The 18,459-nt window shown below is 44.5% G+C and overlaps 1 protein-coding gene across 1 annotated transcript in view; it reads left to right on the top strand.

Moving 5' to 3' along the window:
• The window catches only part of Zranb3 (zinc finger RANBP2-type containing 3), a 199,381-nt gene that overhangs the window by 155,621 nt on the left and 25,301 nt on the right, over positions 1-18,459 (top strand). The window contains 3 exon segments of the mRNA XM_051147304.1: positions 1,356-1,535; positions 6,464-6,613; positions 18,045-18,450. Coding sequence (XP_051003261.1) covers positions 1,356-1,535; positions 6,464-6,613; positions 18,045-18,450 — 736 coding nt within the window.

Genomic DNA, 18,459 nt, shown 5'->3' with positions numbered 1-18,459 from the left:
AAAACAAAACAACAACAACAAAATGCCTCCCTCACAGAAGCTCGAGAGCTTGTGAACAACATAGATTAAACCATATTTGTAAAGCAAGACAGACTGCACATGCCATTGACTGTATGTGGCCACACATTTTGCATGCTTCAAAGTTCACTCAGCCCATAGTCTTAGAAGCCATGCATCTTGACACATTTTCATCCGAGCAATTTGCCTTATTTCATGTATTGGTTGTAAAACAAGACTCAGGGCTTTCCTGCCGCAGTATTTCAAGTTCATGGAAAATCCAGGCACACAGAGAATGCAGCAGCTGCATGACACATGGAGACTGGAGGCAATAAACTCAGAGTGTTGGAGTTATAGCATGGGAGAGTTCATAGGAGGAAATCACATGACTAGAGACATGTCTCTCTCACTTTCCAGCACAGTGGTTTGATTTAAATGAAGAACATGTAAGTGCTTGATGCCTAGTTGCCATGGTACCATGTGTTGCAAATTATATTCTCTTTTATAATATATTTTGTTAGATTTCCCTGCAGTAAAGTGAATCTCACTATTCATCTGAGGATAAAGTGGTTTTGTTTGTATATATGGTACCCATCAGCCTGCCTTTTGAAATGTCTTTCAAATACATTTTCTTGTAGTTCATTTAAGTATCTTGCAATTAGTCTTCATTTGTTGTTCATGAGTTAAATCTTCCTAATTTGTCTTAAAATGCATGACTTGCCTTTTTTAACTTTCTTTTTCTAGTTTCACCTCTGCCGCTGTGATTAAAAATACTTTGACCAGAAGCAATTTAGAGGAAGAAAGGATTTACTTCAGCTGAGAGGTTACAACTCATAATTGAGGAAACTCAGGCCAGGACCTCAGGCAGGGTTTGAAGCAGAAACACTGTTCTGCACTCACTCACGCTCAGCTAGCTTTCTCACAACGTTGGCTCAGGACCACCTGCCCAGGGAGTGCTGCTGCCCACAGATGGCTGAGCCCTCTTACATCAGTTAACAATCAAGATGCCCCCCACAGTCGGGAGTGGTGGCACACACCTTTCATCCCAGCACTTGGGAGGCAGAAGCACGTGTATCTCTGAGTTTGAGGCCAGCCTGGTCTACAGAGTGAGTTCCAGGATAGCCAGGGCTACACAGGGAAGAAACCCTGTTTCGAAATAAACAAAAACTTATTGTCCACTCCCATCTCAGATGATTCTAGCTATCAAGTTGACAGTTAAAGCTACCTAGAACACTAATTTTCTCTCCTTCTAATGTGTTCAAGAAGGCTTTATTATATGTGAGTCTCATGCTACCTACAGGTACACATCTCATGCTCACCTTGTGTTTTCCTCAGTTACTTTCCTTTGTTTTGCTTAGGGTTTAACATTTACTGCTGCAAGTCACGTTGTCTTTGCTGAGTTGTACTGGGACCCTGGGCATATCAAACAAGCTGAGGACCGAGCTCACCGGATTGGACAGTGCAGTTCTGTGAATATTCACTACCTGATTGCAAACGGTACTCTGGACAGCCTAATGTGGGCGATGCTGAACCGAAAGGTAGTGTCTTTGTGACAGTCTGTGTACTTCATGAGTTAGGAGGCTGAGTGTTGATGTGCACAAGCAAAGGCTACTGAGGAATACCAAGATAATGACAATAGACTCGGGTCACAAAGCATTCAGTTCCTGCTTTATTTCTTGCCATCCTCTTGTCACACAAAGGCATCAGTTTCCAGCATGGCGGTTTTTTTCCCAAGCTCTTTTTATTCTCTTTTTTAAAGAAGATGTATTTTTGACTTTGTGTTTGTATGTCCATGTGGGGGTGTCTATGGAGGCCAGACAAAGGCAGCAGGTCCCCTAAAGCTGCAATGACAGGGGCTGTGGGTGCAAGGAACCAGCCTTGGGTCCTCTGCAAGAGCCATCTCCAGCTCCCGTGGGAGCCCTTTTCCTGTTGCTTTCCCCCCCCCCCCCCCCCTAATTTTCTTAAGTGCTAAGATTGAACTCAGGGCCTCACACATGGCTCGCGCATGCTTCGCACCAGTTTTCACGGCTGCTTCCACTGCTTTAGAAGGAGGCTGCAGTCAGCTGGAGCTGAACATTTGAAGCACCACATCTTGTTTGTGACTGAGACAAAACTACAGAATCTTTTCCAAAAAGATTCTTGAGTTTTCAACTAATGTTAACAGAAGGCAGCCTGTACCCTCTCCTTGTCTGTCCCTTTTTCCCAACATTGCCAACATTGAAGGATGCTTTTAGAAAAGGCTTGACTTCGAGGAGGGTTTCATTAGAGATGCCATAACAGATACCATACACTGTGTTGTACATAATAAATGGAATCATATTCCTCCCAGTTCTAGAGGATGGGAAATGACATCAGGGAGCCAGCATAGGCAAGCTGGGCAAGACTTCCTGTTGGAGCCTCATATGGTAAAGAGAAAGTGAAAATGCTCCCACTTTACAAGGTCAATGATCTCATTTGTAAGGTGTTGTGCTGCCTAGTTTTATGTCAACTTGACAGAAGCTAGTGATCAGAGAGCAGGGAGCCTCAGTTGAGAAAATGTTTCTATAAGATTAGGCTGTAGAACAAAAAATTACTTTGGAGGCACTGCTACTGAGCCCAAATGTCTCCCAGCCGTTAAGCGCATCATCCATCTTGAGAAGAAAATCATGCTTATCCACATCGATGTTTTTAACATAAACTGTAGTACTCTCTCTTGGCACTTTTTTACGTACCCATTAATCTCAATAGTAAAGTCTCAGGCTCACCCACCTAGTCTCTGAAGTCTCAATGTCACCATTGTGTACCATAAAAATTGTATATTCAAAAAAATTGTATATTCATGAACTCCATTTGTTTTATGCCCTTTTCTCTGTCAAAGCCTTCCAAGCAGCATATGCTTTGCTCTATGGAGAATAAAATCAAATTTGTCCGTCTTGTCAAAAAAAAAAAAAAAAAGATTAGGCTGTAGGCAGGCCTATAGGGCATTTTCTAAATTAGCGATTGGTGGAAGAGGCCCCAGCCCATTGTAGGTGGTTCCTAGGCCCTAGTTCTATAAGAAAGCAGGTTGAGCAAGCCATGAGGACCAAGCCAGTAAGCAACACCCTTCCATGGCCTCTGCATCAGCTCCTGCCTCCAGATCCCTGTCCTGTTTGATTTCCTGTCCTGAAAGTGTAAGCCAAATAAACCCTATCCTCCCTAAGTTACTTTAGTCATGGCTCCATCCCCATCGGTAACGAAGTTTCTATCTCCTAATACCGTCACATCAGTTGTTAGGGTCTCAGTATATGAATTTTGGAGAGACATACATTTTAGTCTATTACATTTTACCCTATCTTGCTGTAGTTTCATTTCTGTTGCCCTGATTTAAAGTCACACACACACACACACACACACACACACACACACACACACACACACACACAGTAACATAAGGGAGATAGGGTTTGTTCAGCTTGTAACTCTAGGTGACAGGTTACAGTCAACCCCTGAGGAGAAAGCAGGTAGGACCATGAGGCAGCTAGTCAAATCATGTGCACAGTCAAGAGTGGAGAGAAATGAACGCATGTTTTAGGATTCAGCTTGCCCCTCCACTCTTTTCTGTTTTCATTTTTACTCCATTCAAAGCCCAGCCCATGAGCAGTGCCACCCAATTTGGAAAACAAAGCCTCAGCCAGGCCTGATGGGAGGCAGAAGCAGGCAGATCTCTGTGAGTTCGAGGCCAGCCTGGTCTACAAAGCGAGTCTAGGACAGCCAGGGCTACACAGAGAAACCCTGTCTGAAGGGACAGGGAGGGAGGGAGGGAGGGAGGGAGGGGAGGGGAGGGGAGGGGAGGGGAGGGGGGGGGAAAGAAAAGAAGCCTCACATGCATGCCCACAGGCTAACCTGATCTGACAACCCTCATTAAGATGCTTCCCAGGTGATTCCAGGTTGTTTCCAATTGTAAAACTAACCATCCTCTGTGCCCATAAAGCCCACGAGCTTCTCATATACAAAATATATTCATCCATTCTGTCCAAAATCCAACATGCTATCCAAATCAAACGTGGAAGAGACTCATCTGGAGGTGAAGTTCCTCGCCAGTTGTAGATCTGAGAAACCAACTACGTTCTATGCTTCCAAGCTGCAGCTGTGGGAGAGCTGACTGTAGTACTCACTCACACTCCAAGAGGAAGAAAACGGGGAGGAGAAAGGGCTAGCTGGTCCCAAGCGAGTCTGAAACCTCACAGGGAAAGCTGAGTAAGGCAGCAAAGCTTGAGATTAATCCTCTTTGGCCCTTTACTGTCCTCCATGTCACCTAGGGCCATTGCCCTGCCCTCTGGGTCCTCTGGGATGGAGGTTTCAGCCTGTCTTAGCTACACACTGGCCACACACACAGTCTGTAGTGACTCTGCCCCTGCCCTGGCTTTCAGGTTCTGTCAGGGTGGAAAGAATTCACAACTCCAGAGCTCCACTAGGCAGCCCCACACCCTGCTGCCCCCTCACCGTTGGATTTTTAAATCCAAGCGGAGGCAGGTCTGTCTCTAGTGCCTGGCAGGGATCACCAGGGCCTGAACTGCCTGTGTAATCTTTCTTCCCTTTGTTGTACTCCAGCCAGGAAGTTCTGGGCTCCAGTTCTGTGCAGTGCAAGAAGTCTGACAAGCTACCCTCACTCTGTCAAATTGTCTGTGGTTGCTTCCCACCCCACCCCTACCCCCACCCCAGCTGATGCCATCCTGTCTGCTGCTCACTTTTATTAAGTGGCCTGGTTAAGTTTGCACCTCGTGTCCATGCCAACTGTTATGCGGGATGGCCACTTGGACATACCTCAGTGTTCTCTTCAAAACAGTTTTTCTCATTTGTTCAGCCTTGAAGAGCTGAGAGTTTCCCAAAATTTACCTTGTTACCTTTTCGCTTCACAATTCTGTCTGTATTTCCTCTTCTTGCATTTACTGCAAACAGTCAAAAGGAACCATGCTGCTCCTTCAGCACATCCTCAAACATCTCAGCAGGATGCAGTTTCATTGCCTGCAAGCTCTTTCTTCCAGAAATAACTAGAACGTTGTCCATGCAGCTAAGTTCTTTTCCTCCAGTTTCCAACAGCATGTTCCTCGTTTTCATCCGAAAGCTTATCCGAATGGCTTTTGCAGTGTCTGTCCCAGCAGTATTTGATTCGTGATTATGTGGGTCTTCTTTACGAAGAGAGATGCTTTCTCTTTTGCCCTCCTTGTTGACTTGCAATACCTTTAAATTTTTATTTATGGAATTATCTAGCATGCACACTTAATCTCCAGCCTACTTATCTACTTAGTAAACACCCCGCACTTCCAGGCAGCAACCCCACTTTGGGGGCATCAATTTCTATATAAGAACTTTGGGCTACTGCAACAAAATACCATAAAAATAAATAGGAATACATCCTGTCACTAATCTCATGGAAGACGGCCCCCGCCTTCATGACCTGATCACTTCCCAAAGATTCTAAGGAATTCAACATGATGAAGGGGGTGGCGGGCAAGGCTCAAATAACATTCTTTTGCAGTGAGTTCTGAGTGGTGATCATAAGCATATAGAATGGCCAACTGTGCTTAGGGAAAATTCCCAAGTATATAAACATTGAAATAAAAATGTTATGAGGAACGTGAATATTGCATCATGTTTCTGTTAAATCTCCCTAAACCTTTGGTAATTATACTGTAATTTTGTTTTTCAGGTTTTTCTTTAACTTTTTACTGATACTTTGTAAGTTTCACATCATACACCCCAATCCCACTCATCTTCCCATCCCTTGTATCTGCCCTCTGTTTTTGCAACCTTCCCTCCAAAAGAAAATGAAAAACAAAAACAAAACAAAGCATAGAAAACATTTCATCATGGAAGCTGTAGTGTGTCACAGTGTGTTCCACAGTACACCCTTTTGTCCACACATCTTTACTTGCAAAAATGTTCTTGTAATGAGTCATTGGCCTGGTTCAAGGCCTCTGGCTCCTGCTGCCCCATCAATGCTGGGTCCTCATGGGGACTCCTCTTGGTTATCCTGTTGTTGCCCTGTGTCATGGAGGTCATGCGGCTTTGAATCTACAGGACTAGTCCTTTTATACACTCCAGCAGCTCATCAAGGGGGTAGATTTTGGGGTGGGCCAACTCAAAGCCCAGGATCTGAGCCTGGGTGGTAGCTGAGTTGGTCAGCACACCAGCTCTCCCACACCTGCACCACCAGTGAGCTCTCGACCAGTGTCAGGGCTAGCTCACCCAATGCCACGTCCTGCAAGGGGCAGAACCAGTCTCCTACTCTCATATCCATGGAGCCAGCTCTCCCAACTGCATCAGGTGGCGATTCAAAATTGAAAATTGTAATTTTGAATAACCATATTACTAAAGCCATGATCTGTTAAAGTCCTAAGATTCTTCTCAGTAGGTAACTTTAAGACTTCAATGCAAAGTCAGGGTACTAAGCAGAGTGTCAGCTGTGGGGTGTCTGTGATAAGAGCTTTGTGTTTCTGTCTCACAGGCCCAGGTCACAGGGAGCACACTGAATGGGAGAAAGGAAAGACTCCAGGCTACAGAAGATGACAAGGAAAAGTGGGGTTTTCTGCAATTTGCTGAAGCATGGACCCCAAGTGACAGCTGTGAAGAGCTCAAGGATGCTGTGTTCACTCATGTAAGAGAATGTGACCCATTCTTTTCTACTTTCTTACTCACTTATGTGTGTTTTGTCTCTCTCCCTCCCCGTCAGGGGGTGTGGGGAGTGGGGGTGGGGTAAGGAGGTGTGGTCAGCAACATCTGCTGTCTTCCTCTATTGCTTTCCAATTTATGTTGGAACAGGATCCACCAGGGAACCTGTAGCTTGCCGTTTTGGTTGCCCTGACTCCTTGCTGGGGTTATAAGCTTGTACCACTGCACCCAGCTTTTACCTGGGTGCTGGGCACCCACACCCAGGTCCTCATGCTTGCATAGGGAGTACTTTGCCCACTGAGTCATCTCTCCAGTGCCTTCCTCTACATTTTCGTTTTGGGTTTTTTGTTTTGTTTTGTTTTGTTTCATTTTTTCGAGACAAGGTTCCTCTGTGTAGCCTTGGCTGTCCCAGACTTGCTTTGCAGACCAGGTTGGCCAAGAACTCACAGTGATCCACCAGTCTCTGCCGCCTTAGTGCTGGGATTAAAGGCATGCGCCACCATGCTCAGCTTCCTCTACATTTTTAATACCTGGAAAATATACTTTATCCTGTGTGACTGTAATCAGCAATTCTCTGTTATTTATGTTCTTGAAAGGCTATTTTACTTAAAGATTAAAAAATGTGAAGGAGCGAAAATTAACTTTGCTATTGGACTAGCTTATATTTTCCAACAGTTTCAAAACTTAATGCTCAGCTCTTTTGAAAAACAACCTGAATAGAATCTAACCTTCAGAAGATAATACTGAAGAAAATGTTTTTATGACCTTGAAGGTAGGGAAGGATGGAGGTGTGCCTCAAAATACACAAGCAATAATGGAAAAGATTGAAGTGCTGACTGTAGAAAAACAAAAAGCTTTTCCCTTACAGGGCTGAGTCATAAAGATTGTGAGTTTGAGGCTGGCCTAGACTATATAGAAAATTCTCTATAGCCAAGCCCTGTCTCAAAAACAAAACCAACCAAAACTTATTAATAAAGTAAGGCAGACCATACTGATAACTGTGATTGCTGCTGTGTGGTGAGCCTAGCTGCTTTCCAAAAAACTATGATAAGCTAACTATGAACAGCACTTTGAGAGCATGTGGCCATCCTGTTCTCACACCTCCCCTGTGGTTTAGCTTTCATCAGGGACTTTTGCCTGAATTGGTTCTGAGTGATGGTTTTGACTTTCTAGTTCTATCATTAGCCTATATTTATTAGCTGCGTTTTATTATTTGTGTGTGCATGTGTCTGTGTGTGCGGATGCATGTGGTGAGAGGTGCCCATGTCAGTCAATACACGTGCCAGGGAAGGCCAGAGGAGAATATCTGGTGTTCTACTCTATGACACAACCTTTCATTCCATTGAGACAGTGTTCTCACTGAACCTTGAATTAGATTGACAGCCAGCAAGTACCAGTGATCCCCCTGCTTCCGCAACCCACCCCCCCCCCCCATGCTGTGGGAGCTGGCCAGGTCACTGTCGTTGGACATGGCTATTTGAGGCTTGAACTCAGGTTCTCATGTTTACGCAGTACTAGCTCTATCTACTGAACCATCTCTTCAGCCTCACATCCCCACAGTCCCAGGAGGGCTTCCTTGCTTTCTGGAGGACAAAATATTCCAAATCCACGGTGACCTTTATCTGTCCCAGACTTGATGCTGGCCTTTCCTTTAAGGAACTTCCTAGTTCCTTTTACTGTGAGATACTTTTGGAAAGTCAGGACTCCGTTTCCTCGTTGGGATAGCACTGCTGCAGGGCTCCAACTCCTTCGATGTGAAGAGCTGCACGCAGATGTGTGTGTGCACAGAAACGTGGCTATGGGCTTTGTATGTGCTGATCAGAGGACAAGATGTCCTTTCTGTCCTTCTGTCCTTCCACTTTGCCGGCCTCAGGGGTAAGACTTGGGTTGGCAGAGTAGGCAACAGAAACTTTTACCCCACCCCTGAGCCATCTCACCAGCCCACGTTTTATTTCTGTATTTATTCTATCTTTTTTTTTTTTTTTTTTTTTGCTTTTGTTTTAAACCAGCATAGAATTGGTTTGTTTTGTTCTCTTTTCTCTGTGCCTGCAGAAAGAAGCTAGGTGTACCTGAGAGCATGCCACTGTTGAGTTTTTCCTCAGCTAAGTGGAAATGGTCTGTTTGGAAAATCTAGAGGGGTGGAGAAAGCAGCGATTTCTTTTTCAGGGTAATTTAAACACATTTTTTTCCAGTTAGTCAATTAAACCCTGACTCGGTCACTCTCATCCTCTGAGAACAGACTGTGGAATGTACAGATGGGAAGGGTCTTCAGTTACACTTCCAGTCATGGTGATCCAGTCATTATTTCTAAAGCAGGTTTATTAATTTTGTTAGGAATGGAACCGAGTGACAGGAGGCAGCATGGCTTCTTGCAGAGGCCCTTTGATCAGAGTCTACTAACCTTGACATCAGCGCCCTCACATTGGTGGCCTGGTCTCTGCTGCATCAGCACCAGCTTTGAAGTGCTGTATTGTTCTTGTGAGTTTCACTGCATTTCCTTTTCCACTCCTTCAGCTCTAAGAACTGGGCTTCTAGTCCTATCATCGTGGCCAGGGGGATTTGTCTCAATTTACCATGAGTCAAAACAGATAGGGGTCCCCCAGCCTTTCAGAGAAAACACACACTAATCATCACAAGCACTTTGCAGTTCTTATTCCTAGTGCTTCTCACCAAAGTCAGTATTGTTTCTCTTATTTTTATTAAACAGAAGATAGGGACACAGTGACTGTTAGCCCTGTAACCAAAGGGAGCAGTTTCTTGTCTGTCCGTGCAGAAGCAGCTTTCTCCTCAAAGGGACTTAAGAAATGCTTTATAGTTGAGATAAATCTGAGTCGCCATGTCCTGGCAGCATGGATTCAAGTGGCACATTCCAATGTGGCAAAGGATCCGTGAAGTTTTTATAGTTACAGAACAAAAACAAGTCACAAGTCAAGGCATTTAACACAGCCGTAGAACCAGGAGGTCAGCAGCTTACGGACAAGTAGGGAAATCTCTGCTGTAGATTACAGGTGCTGTCTGCTGACAAGAGCTTCGGCACTGGTGGAAGCTCAGGAGCGTGTGTGCAGCTTCATAGAGAAGGCCAGGGAGCCAGGCATGGTGGCACATGCAGGAGTCAGAAACAGAAAGGCCGCGGCAAGGTCACAGCCAGCCTGATTGGCATAGCAAGTTCCAGGCTTCGCAGTGTCCACAAGAAGGAGGGGATAGGACACTAAAGATTGCCCAAGAAGATTTTGGCTCTGAATTTGCAGCTTTTATCTGTCCACAGTCCGGAAAGTTCTAATCAGCCAGTCAGCTACGTAGGCTCTTTCACACAGGTGTGGCTTCTTTTCTGGGAAGTTGGATTCTCACTAGAAATAAAAATGTCTGTCAATATCTCCTATTTAGAAATGTCTGCCTCTAAGTTCCTTACTCATCAGACATAAAGAGACTCACTTGCCGTAACTTAGGCGCAAATAGCCCTGATGAATGGGATATTTCTTTACAGTGACTTTTCTAAGTGCAAGAATGCCATAAGCTATTCAGTAACAGCCTTACTAGGTCATAAAAATATTTTATCTTTCTGTGTTACTGCCTCACTGAGAAAAAGAATGGAAATGATAGTCATTCATTTTTAAAATAAACTGCAGGACTGGAGATGGCTGCGGGGTTAAAGAACACCAGCTGCTCTTGCAGAGGACATGAGTTCAATTCTTAGTGCCCCGTACACAGCAGCTCACAGCTGTAACTCCAGTTCCAGGAGATCCGACGCCCGCTTCTGGCCTCTGTGGGCACCAGGCATGCATATGGTACACAGACATACGTACAAGCAAACCACTCATACACAAGTCTTTTTTAAAGTAATAATCGGCCTGGCAACATGACATGAGTTAGTTTGTCAGGATAGATACTGAAACGTGGAGATCCCGGTCTGCTGTGGTGAGATCATCAACCTTATTTCTTTAGCCTCTAAGTGACAAGGGAAGTTGTCCTCAGATGCTCCAGTCCATGCATGCAAGGAGGGATCCAGGAGTATGACTGTCGCCTCTCAAGGTGACAGGACTTGGAAGAATGGAGCCAATAAATAAGGCAGAATAAAGTCTCATGCAATCGTCAGCTTCATTCAGAGCATCAGACAGTTCATATTCCAAGGGTTAAGGAAGTACGTGGGTAAAGTTCTCATGAGTACAAGCTGTATACAATCACCAGGACAAGTCACATGTGGCAAAAGCATGTTTTTCCACAGAGGCGTATAAAAGATAGTTTAATTACTTAGTTGAATAACAACAGCAAGCAGTAATGAGTAATCTGAGGTAAACTCACCCCTGTCTGCTACATCTAGGAGGAGCATGAAAATACATTCCAAGAACAATTCCCATGTTTTGAAAAACTGAGGTCACAAGATTCTTTGTTTTCTTGGAGTGTTCTCACAAGCACACAGCATTCACTCCATTCCTGGACCTTGTTCCAACAGTCACCAACACTAAAAGTGGATGGATGCTCAGCTTAGTAATAAAAGGGCAATATAGAAATCATTAGAGAAATGGGTGTTCCGGCTTTTGCCTACAGTCTTAGCCCTCAAGGCAAGAGGGTCAGGAATTCACGGTCTCTTTCTGCCATACAGAAAGTTCAAGGCCATCCTGAGGTACATAGAACTCTGTCTCAAAAAAAAAAAAAAAAAAAATCACTAGAAGCATTTTTGTTGTTTGCTTGCCTTTGAAACAGCTTCTTATGTATTCCAAGCTGCTCAGTCTGTGTAGCCAAAGGCTGCCCTTGAACTTCTTACAATCCTGGTGATTGGTACACCATACCTGGCTCTACCAACATCTTGCAGACATTTTGAATTTAATATAGTGTGTGTGTGTGTGTGTGTGTGTGCGCTCACGTGAGTGCGTGTGTGTCCAAGTCAGTATGATGTGAAAAGCTTCTTCCATTTCATTAACCAACCATGTCCCAAACACCCCTACCTCTCTGCTGGATGTCCGTCCTATCTGCAGATAGACGTGGTGCCATCACTGTGACTCATCTCACACTATTAAGGACAATGTGGTTTGTTTTAAGCTGCATGGCATTTGAGTCCTTTCTCTGTAAGATTTATTTTTTTTTTATTTTGTAGTGTGTGTGTTGGGGTGGGGGGCCATGCTTGTGAGTGCAGGTGTCCATGGAGGCCAGGTGTATGGGATCCTCAGGAGCTGGAGTTACAGGTGTTTGTGAACTATGTGATCTGGGTGCTAGGACTCAAACTTGGATCCTCTGTAAAAGTAGTCCTTACTCTTAACCCCTGAGCCATCTCTCCAACTGCCACATTTGAGTTCCTTACATTCTTCCAGAACATTGGTTTCCTATACTCCTTGTGTTTTTCCTCCACTCACCTCACCCACAGTGACCCTCTTTCAGCTGTGTAAACAGTCCTAGGCCAGTTCCTCTCTGAGAGTTGCAGTTGCAGTGATGGGCAGAGACCCTACAGTGGCATGCGTTCTGGTTGCACCAGAGTTACTCTGCGTATATCTCCATCAAATTTTAAAATAGTATTCTTTGATGCCAGAGAGGTTTGCAAGTATTCAGATACTTCTGCAAAGCGAGCCAGAAATGGTGGCCTCTGCCAACATTATCCTTCCTGGAGAGGCAAGAGCAGGAGGATCTGGAGTTTCAGGTCACCCTTGGCCACTGAACGAGTTCCAGGCCAGCCTGGGATATATGATATCCTCTCTCAAAAAAATAAAAATAAAATAAAATGCATACTTTGTTTCCTTGGGGTGGGGAGGTGGCTCGGTGGGTAAAAGTACTTGTCGTACAAACATGAAGCCCTGAGTTCAGGTGCCCAGCCCCTACACAGAAGGCTGGGCATGGCCCCCAACACCATCAGCTCAGCTCTGTGCGGAGCTAGGACAGAAGGATCACTAGGACTGGCTACCCATTAGTCCCTTCTGAAAAGTAGTGAGGTGTAGGTTCAGCGAGAGGCCTTAGCTCAAGGGAATGAGGCAGAGAAAAATATAACAGGACCCCCAGTGTCCTCCACCAGTGTCCTCCTGGGCAGTCATGAGCATCATTCCCATGCATACACACAAGCACAGACACTACACACAATGGCATTCACTCGTGTATGTGTTTCCTTTACTACCAGTGTGCATGTTCACATGTGAACACTCGAACCCTCTTTACCTACTTTAACTTGGTGAGAGAAATGGCGCTAGTAGAACATGAAGTCTTCAGATACTTTATTCTCATGATCTTGCCTTAGTGGGGTTCTGAGTTCTTTTGAGACTGTGGAGGGAATAAAGACCTCCCACAAAACAAGTGTATACAGTCAGTCCAGAGGCTTTCCAGACCCTTAGAGGCTTGTAAGAACACATATCACTAACCCTTCTCAGTCCCCCACCAGCACATATAATTACCTTTAGGAAATATCAAAGAGATTTTCTGTCCTGTTTTTCTGCCAGTCATAGCTACTAAATGTCAAAGAGCCCTCATCAGTAACTTCCTCAGTTGCCCAGAGGCTCTAATCAGCAAGCTCAACTGATTCTAGGAGTCAGGTTTCTAGCTGATGGCCATAAAGGAGATCTCTGCTTCACCAGCCCTTCCAGCCCCTTGCAGCTCTGCAGCCAAAATTCTCACTTGTAAGTTTAACTGCCTGCGACAGCATTCCTCAGTATCCAGCTCAACCATCCTTACCAAATTAACTGGAGCCCTCACCAACCATGCACTGTTTGCAAGAATATATTCTTGACATATCCTTTGATTTGAGAAATTATTACAATGGTGTATTTCTAGCCACTTCCCCCTTCCTAGACGTCATTTGCTGATGTCTCAGTCTATAATACCCGGTGGCTTTCAGATCAGCACACACACTGGAGTCACCACCGCTATCACATACCCTTGGTGGTCTCTACGGTGGTAGAGGCTGACCTCTATTTCCATTGCAGTCTCTCACCACTGCACACCCCTCAGTTCCCTCTAGCACAAAATGAGAATTTCCCAGATGCCACTTTCCCAAACTAGGTATTCTCTAAATAGATTTTTTTAAAGTTCTTTTTAAAAAATAGCTTAAGTAAATTGCTTTACTTATGGAGGTCTGCTGTATTTGAAGGTTCTGAGAATTCATTGTTAGAAGATTACTTTAAGGGTTTTTGTTGGGAAGATTGCTTTCATTTTAAGAACTCCTGTACACTTTTTTCTTTTTGATGTTGAGATGTAAAGGTAAGTCTTTAAAGAAACAATTATTTAAAATGTAGACTCGGGGCCTGGGCATGACTTGAGGGGGGACCGATTACAGTGCAAGTGTGAGGACTAGAGTTTGGGTGTCCAGAACCCACTAAAAGCCAGATACATGTGGTAGCCCACCTACAATCTCAACACAAAGGACGCAGTGGCATGGCTTGTCAGGACAGACTGGCCAGCCAGACTAGCCAAACCTGCGAGCACTGGGTTCAGTAAGAGACCTTGCCTCCATTTATAAGGTGGAAAGAGATGGAGAAATCCCACCTTCATCAAGCTCAGGCCTGCACACATATACACACATGATGATACCACAATAAAACACAGATATTACCAAACACAACTGGATGTATATGATGGCTCACTAATGTGCATTTCATACATGACTATACTGACTGGATTCTCTAAAGTAACGGAACTTACAGAATGCATCTCTCTATCTATATAGAAAGGGGATTTATTAGAATGACTTGCACGCTGTGGTCCAGCTAATCCAACAATGGCTGCCTATGAAAGGAAGGTCCAAGAATCCAGTGGCTCAGCTGGTCTGTAGTATGCCAGAATCCCAAGGAATAAGACCCTAAAGCCACCAAAGGAGTGGACTTGCAGCAGAAGGCGTGGCCCAGAGTAGATTTGGATTAAAGATATGTCCTCCTACCTCAAGGTCTGGATTAAAGGCATGTCCTCCTACCTCACCTCAAAGATCCAGATTATAAGTGGATCTTCCTACTTCAGATGGAGCAAAAGGTGTGCTTGCCATTTGGGGTTTTAGTTAATTCCAGTTGTAGTCAAATTGACAACCAAGAAGAGCCATCACACTGACATATGGTTCATTTGCTCCTCAGTCAAAAGAAGAAAAGTTTAAGCTGTTTATCTAAGAAAAGAGGCAACTGAGGGTACCTCACTAACTTGAACACAAGCAGATGAGGGGAAAGACTTTAACTATAAGATCTTTACCAGTTTTGTTCCTTCTGCTCCCTGGTGACCACCACTGTGTCATCTGAAGACACAACCACACTAGACCAAGAAGCCTCTTTGAGACTGTGAGGCTCTTCAGCAGAACCTTTATTGATAACTATACTGTGAGGTCTTCCTTGTGGGAATTCTTAAGTGTGAGCAGACGCAGTAGATAGTTTAATTAGGGCTGCAAGAGAGCCCAGTGGGACAGGAGCCCTGCTGCCAAGCTCAGGACCTGAGTTTAACCCTTAGAACCCACATGTGGAAGCAGAGAACCAATGCCTGCACGTTGTCCTCTGACTTACCACATACACCTGCACGAGTGCGCGCGCGCGCGCGCACACACACACACACACACACGTACGCGCGTACCTGCATATGCATGTGTGCACCAGCACACATACACACATGCACCTATATGTGCCTGTGCACATGAGCACGCGCACACAAACACACACACACATGCACACATGCAAAATAATAAATGGAATTAAAATATGTTTAGAAATAGCTTAAGGAAATCTTTGTTATTTTTGTTTGTTTGTTGTTTTGTCATTGTTGTTGATTTTCAAGGCAGGGTTTCTCTGTGTACCCCTGGCTGTTCTGGCCTCCTTTGTAGACCAGGCTGGCTTTGAACTCAGAGATCTGCCTGCCTCTGCTTCCCAAGAACTGGGATTAAAGCTGTGAGTCACCACAGGCTGGAGAGATGTCTCAGAGGTTAAGAGCGCTGGTCCTGAGTTCAATTCCCAGCAACCACATGCTGGCTCACACCCGTCTATAATGAGATCCGTGCCATCTTCTGGCGTGCAGGTACACATGCAGGCACACATGCAGGCACACGTGCAGGCACACGTGCAGGCACACATGCAGGCACACATGCAGGCAGAACATCGTATACATAATAAATAAGTACATCTTTAAAAAAAAGAAAAACAAACTGAGTTCTTTATGCCAAGAAAGGGCCACCAATAAAACAGTGACCTGAAGAAAACAGAGCACAACAAGCAAAAATGTCCTTAATAGCCACAAAAAATAATAAAAGAAATTGTTAGATCTGTGAAATGAAACTAAGAGGAAAATCAGCAAACAGGGACTGAAACTAAAATTTCATAATGCCAAAATTAGTAAGTTAACAAGTTAAAAAAAATAAGGAGAAAGTCACCTGGAAAGGACAAATAAAAAGGCCCAGAAAGAAAAGATAGAGAAAGGGAAAGCAGTCCACGAAAACGGCCCGGAATAGAAGGCCATCAAAGCTCCGGCGGAACCGCACTGGGTTTAATGAATGCCGCGCGTCCACCGCCTGAGAGCTCAGCGGCTCCCGTCGTCATTGATCTTTCATGTCCTCCTGTCTCCGTCTCACTTGTTCTTTCCTTCTCCAACTGCACATCAGTCGTTAGCCATACCCACCCTCCTTCCTTCCCCTCTGAGACTTATCCTGGCACTCACTGGTCCTCACATGTCTGGGAGTGAGCTCGTTTCCTTTCCTCTGCTCCTCTGGTCTTCCAGCTGAAAACATCAGTCTTAGTATAACTCAGAGACGAGGAGTCCAGGATGAAAGATTCTATCACCCCGTTTCCCAGCATGTTTTTAAATTCTCGCATGCAACCAGAATGTCCTACCCCCATCTTGGTGACCAGCCCCTTGTGCCCTGAGTCCCATAGCAACCTTCCCATTCCATGCACTGGGGGTCAGAGGGCCGCAGTCAGTGGTTCCGCCTTCGAGGTGTCTAGGGATTGAGCTCAGATTGTTGGACATGCACAGCAAGAACCGTTACCTACTGAACCATGTCACCAGCGCCCTCTCTGTTTCTCAGGCCTTATGCAAAGGAACAGCCAAGGGTCACTGACTACCTGACGAGGAAGTGACAAGGGTAAAGAGAAGCAGGTAAACACATCAGTAGATGCTGACAACAACCTTTTGAAAACTAGTTAGTAGCTTCAGACTGCAGTGCTACTGCAAATGTGAATGAGAAGGGAGCAGGGGAAAAAAGCCACTATTGGATGTTAAATGCATGCAACAACCAGGCTGAGGAGATGGCTCAACAAATAAGGGTACTTACCACCAGGCCTGATGACACAGTTGTAGGGGAGAACTAAAACCTACAAGTTGTCCTCTGACCTCCACACATGTGCTGTATCACCCAAGGGGTCCACACTGACACACACCATACATATACATAGTAAATACATGTAGTAAAAAAGTGTAAATACACATGATTGCCAAATTAAAATAATCACGCAGCAGAGAGGGAAGCTAAGCAGAGGAAAAGTTTAATGTTTTAGAGGAAAAGGAACAAAAGGAAAATATGTTTAAGAAGAAGGAGATGTAAAGGGTAGAACCAAAATTATGCAAACGGGGATCCCAGAAAATGGAAAGGAAGAGTTTTTTAAATTTTATTTTTAAAAATCATGAAAATTTATAAGAGAAAAATGTTGTCCAATTTGAATAAGGTATCCTGAGTGCTGAGTAGAGTTTTGAGGCATATAAATATAGGTTATATAGATGGAGGTAATTAGGAAGTTTTAGAATACTAGGCTAGAAGTTAACAAGACACTGGTAACTAAAGCAAAGATTTTTCTTTTATCGTGTGTGTGTGTGTGTGTGTGTGTGTGTGTGTGTGTGTGTGTGTGTGTGTGTGTGTGTGTGTTGTCCCTGTGTGTTTGTATGTTTGCAGGCATGGGAAATACATGTGGGAGTACACGTTCACGTGTGTGTGTGTTCACATGGAGGTCAGAATGAATATTTTAATGCTGTTTGAAAATGTTTTCCGGTGAGTGTAATATCTTAAGAGTGTCACAGTTTATATACAGTGTGTTTACAGTTTGGCCATGAAAGCATTTTTCTAGGTTCTTGATTGACTGAAAATTTATCATTTTATTTGCTTGAAATGTTTACATACGTGATTCCTTCTTCTACCAGATGGTCACCAAAGGCAGGTAGTTTAGGAAGTACATTTTTATTTCATAACTTCTCTAGCTAAGTTCCCAACGTCTCTAAACTGTTCGCTCACCTGATGCCTCCTTCACAGGGCTAACGTTAAGGCTAAACGAGTTCAGCACACAGTAAATGCTAAGCAAAAAGACACAGGAAGTGTGTGCTGACGTCCATTCAGTGCTTGGCTGTGTTCATTCCATTGAGTTGTATGTATTTATGAAGAATGGTACTATAATTGGATTCATTTTCAGTGAGTCTGATTAATAAAAATGCTAAGTTCTTTAATTTAGGAAGAACAGTTGCCCCCTCATTTGATAACTGTTGGCTGATTTTAGTTTGAAAAAGAAAAACAGCATGACATTCGATCGTTCTTCTTACCAAAACTGAAAAAGAGACAGTTGGAAACATCCTGTGGTGAGTCAAAGGCATTCAAGGAGAAGGTTACAGTGACCTCAGACCCTAAAAGCATGGCTACAGGAGACAGCACTGAGGACAAAAATGGTTTTGAACCTGAAGCTAAAAGATTGAAGTCACTCGGCACCAGGGACCACAGTGGTGCCCTGGAGGAAAGACCATCCTTGCAAGCCAGGGCCGTGTCCATGGAAGGCGTCCGTGAGGCCCAGTCCCCGCCGGCCTCCTCAGCCCTTCCTAAGAAGCAGTGGCAGTGTGGCTTCTGCACATTCATCAATGACCCCGACCTTCCTTACTGTGAGATGTGCGAGAACCCTCAGGGCAGAGCTGGTGAGTACA

The sequence above is a fragment of the Acomys russatus genome, chromosome 6 (assembly GCF_903995435.1).
Source record: "Acomys russatus chromosome 6, mAcoRus1.1, whole genome shotgun sequence".
Classification (NCBI taxonomy): Eukaryota; Metazoa; Chordata; class Mammalia; order Rodentia; family Muridae; genus Acomys; species Acomys russatus.
This window is presented reverse-complemented; position numbering and strand designations above follow the sequence as displayed.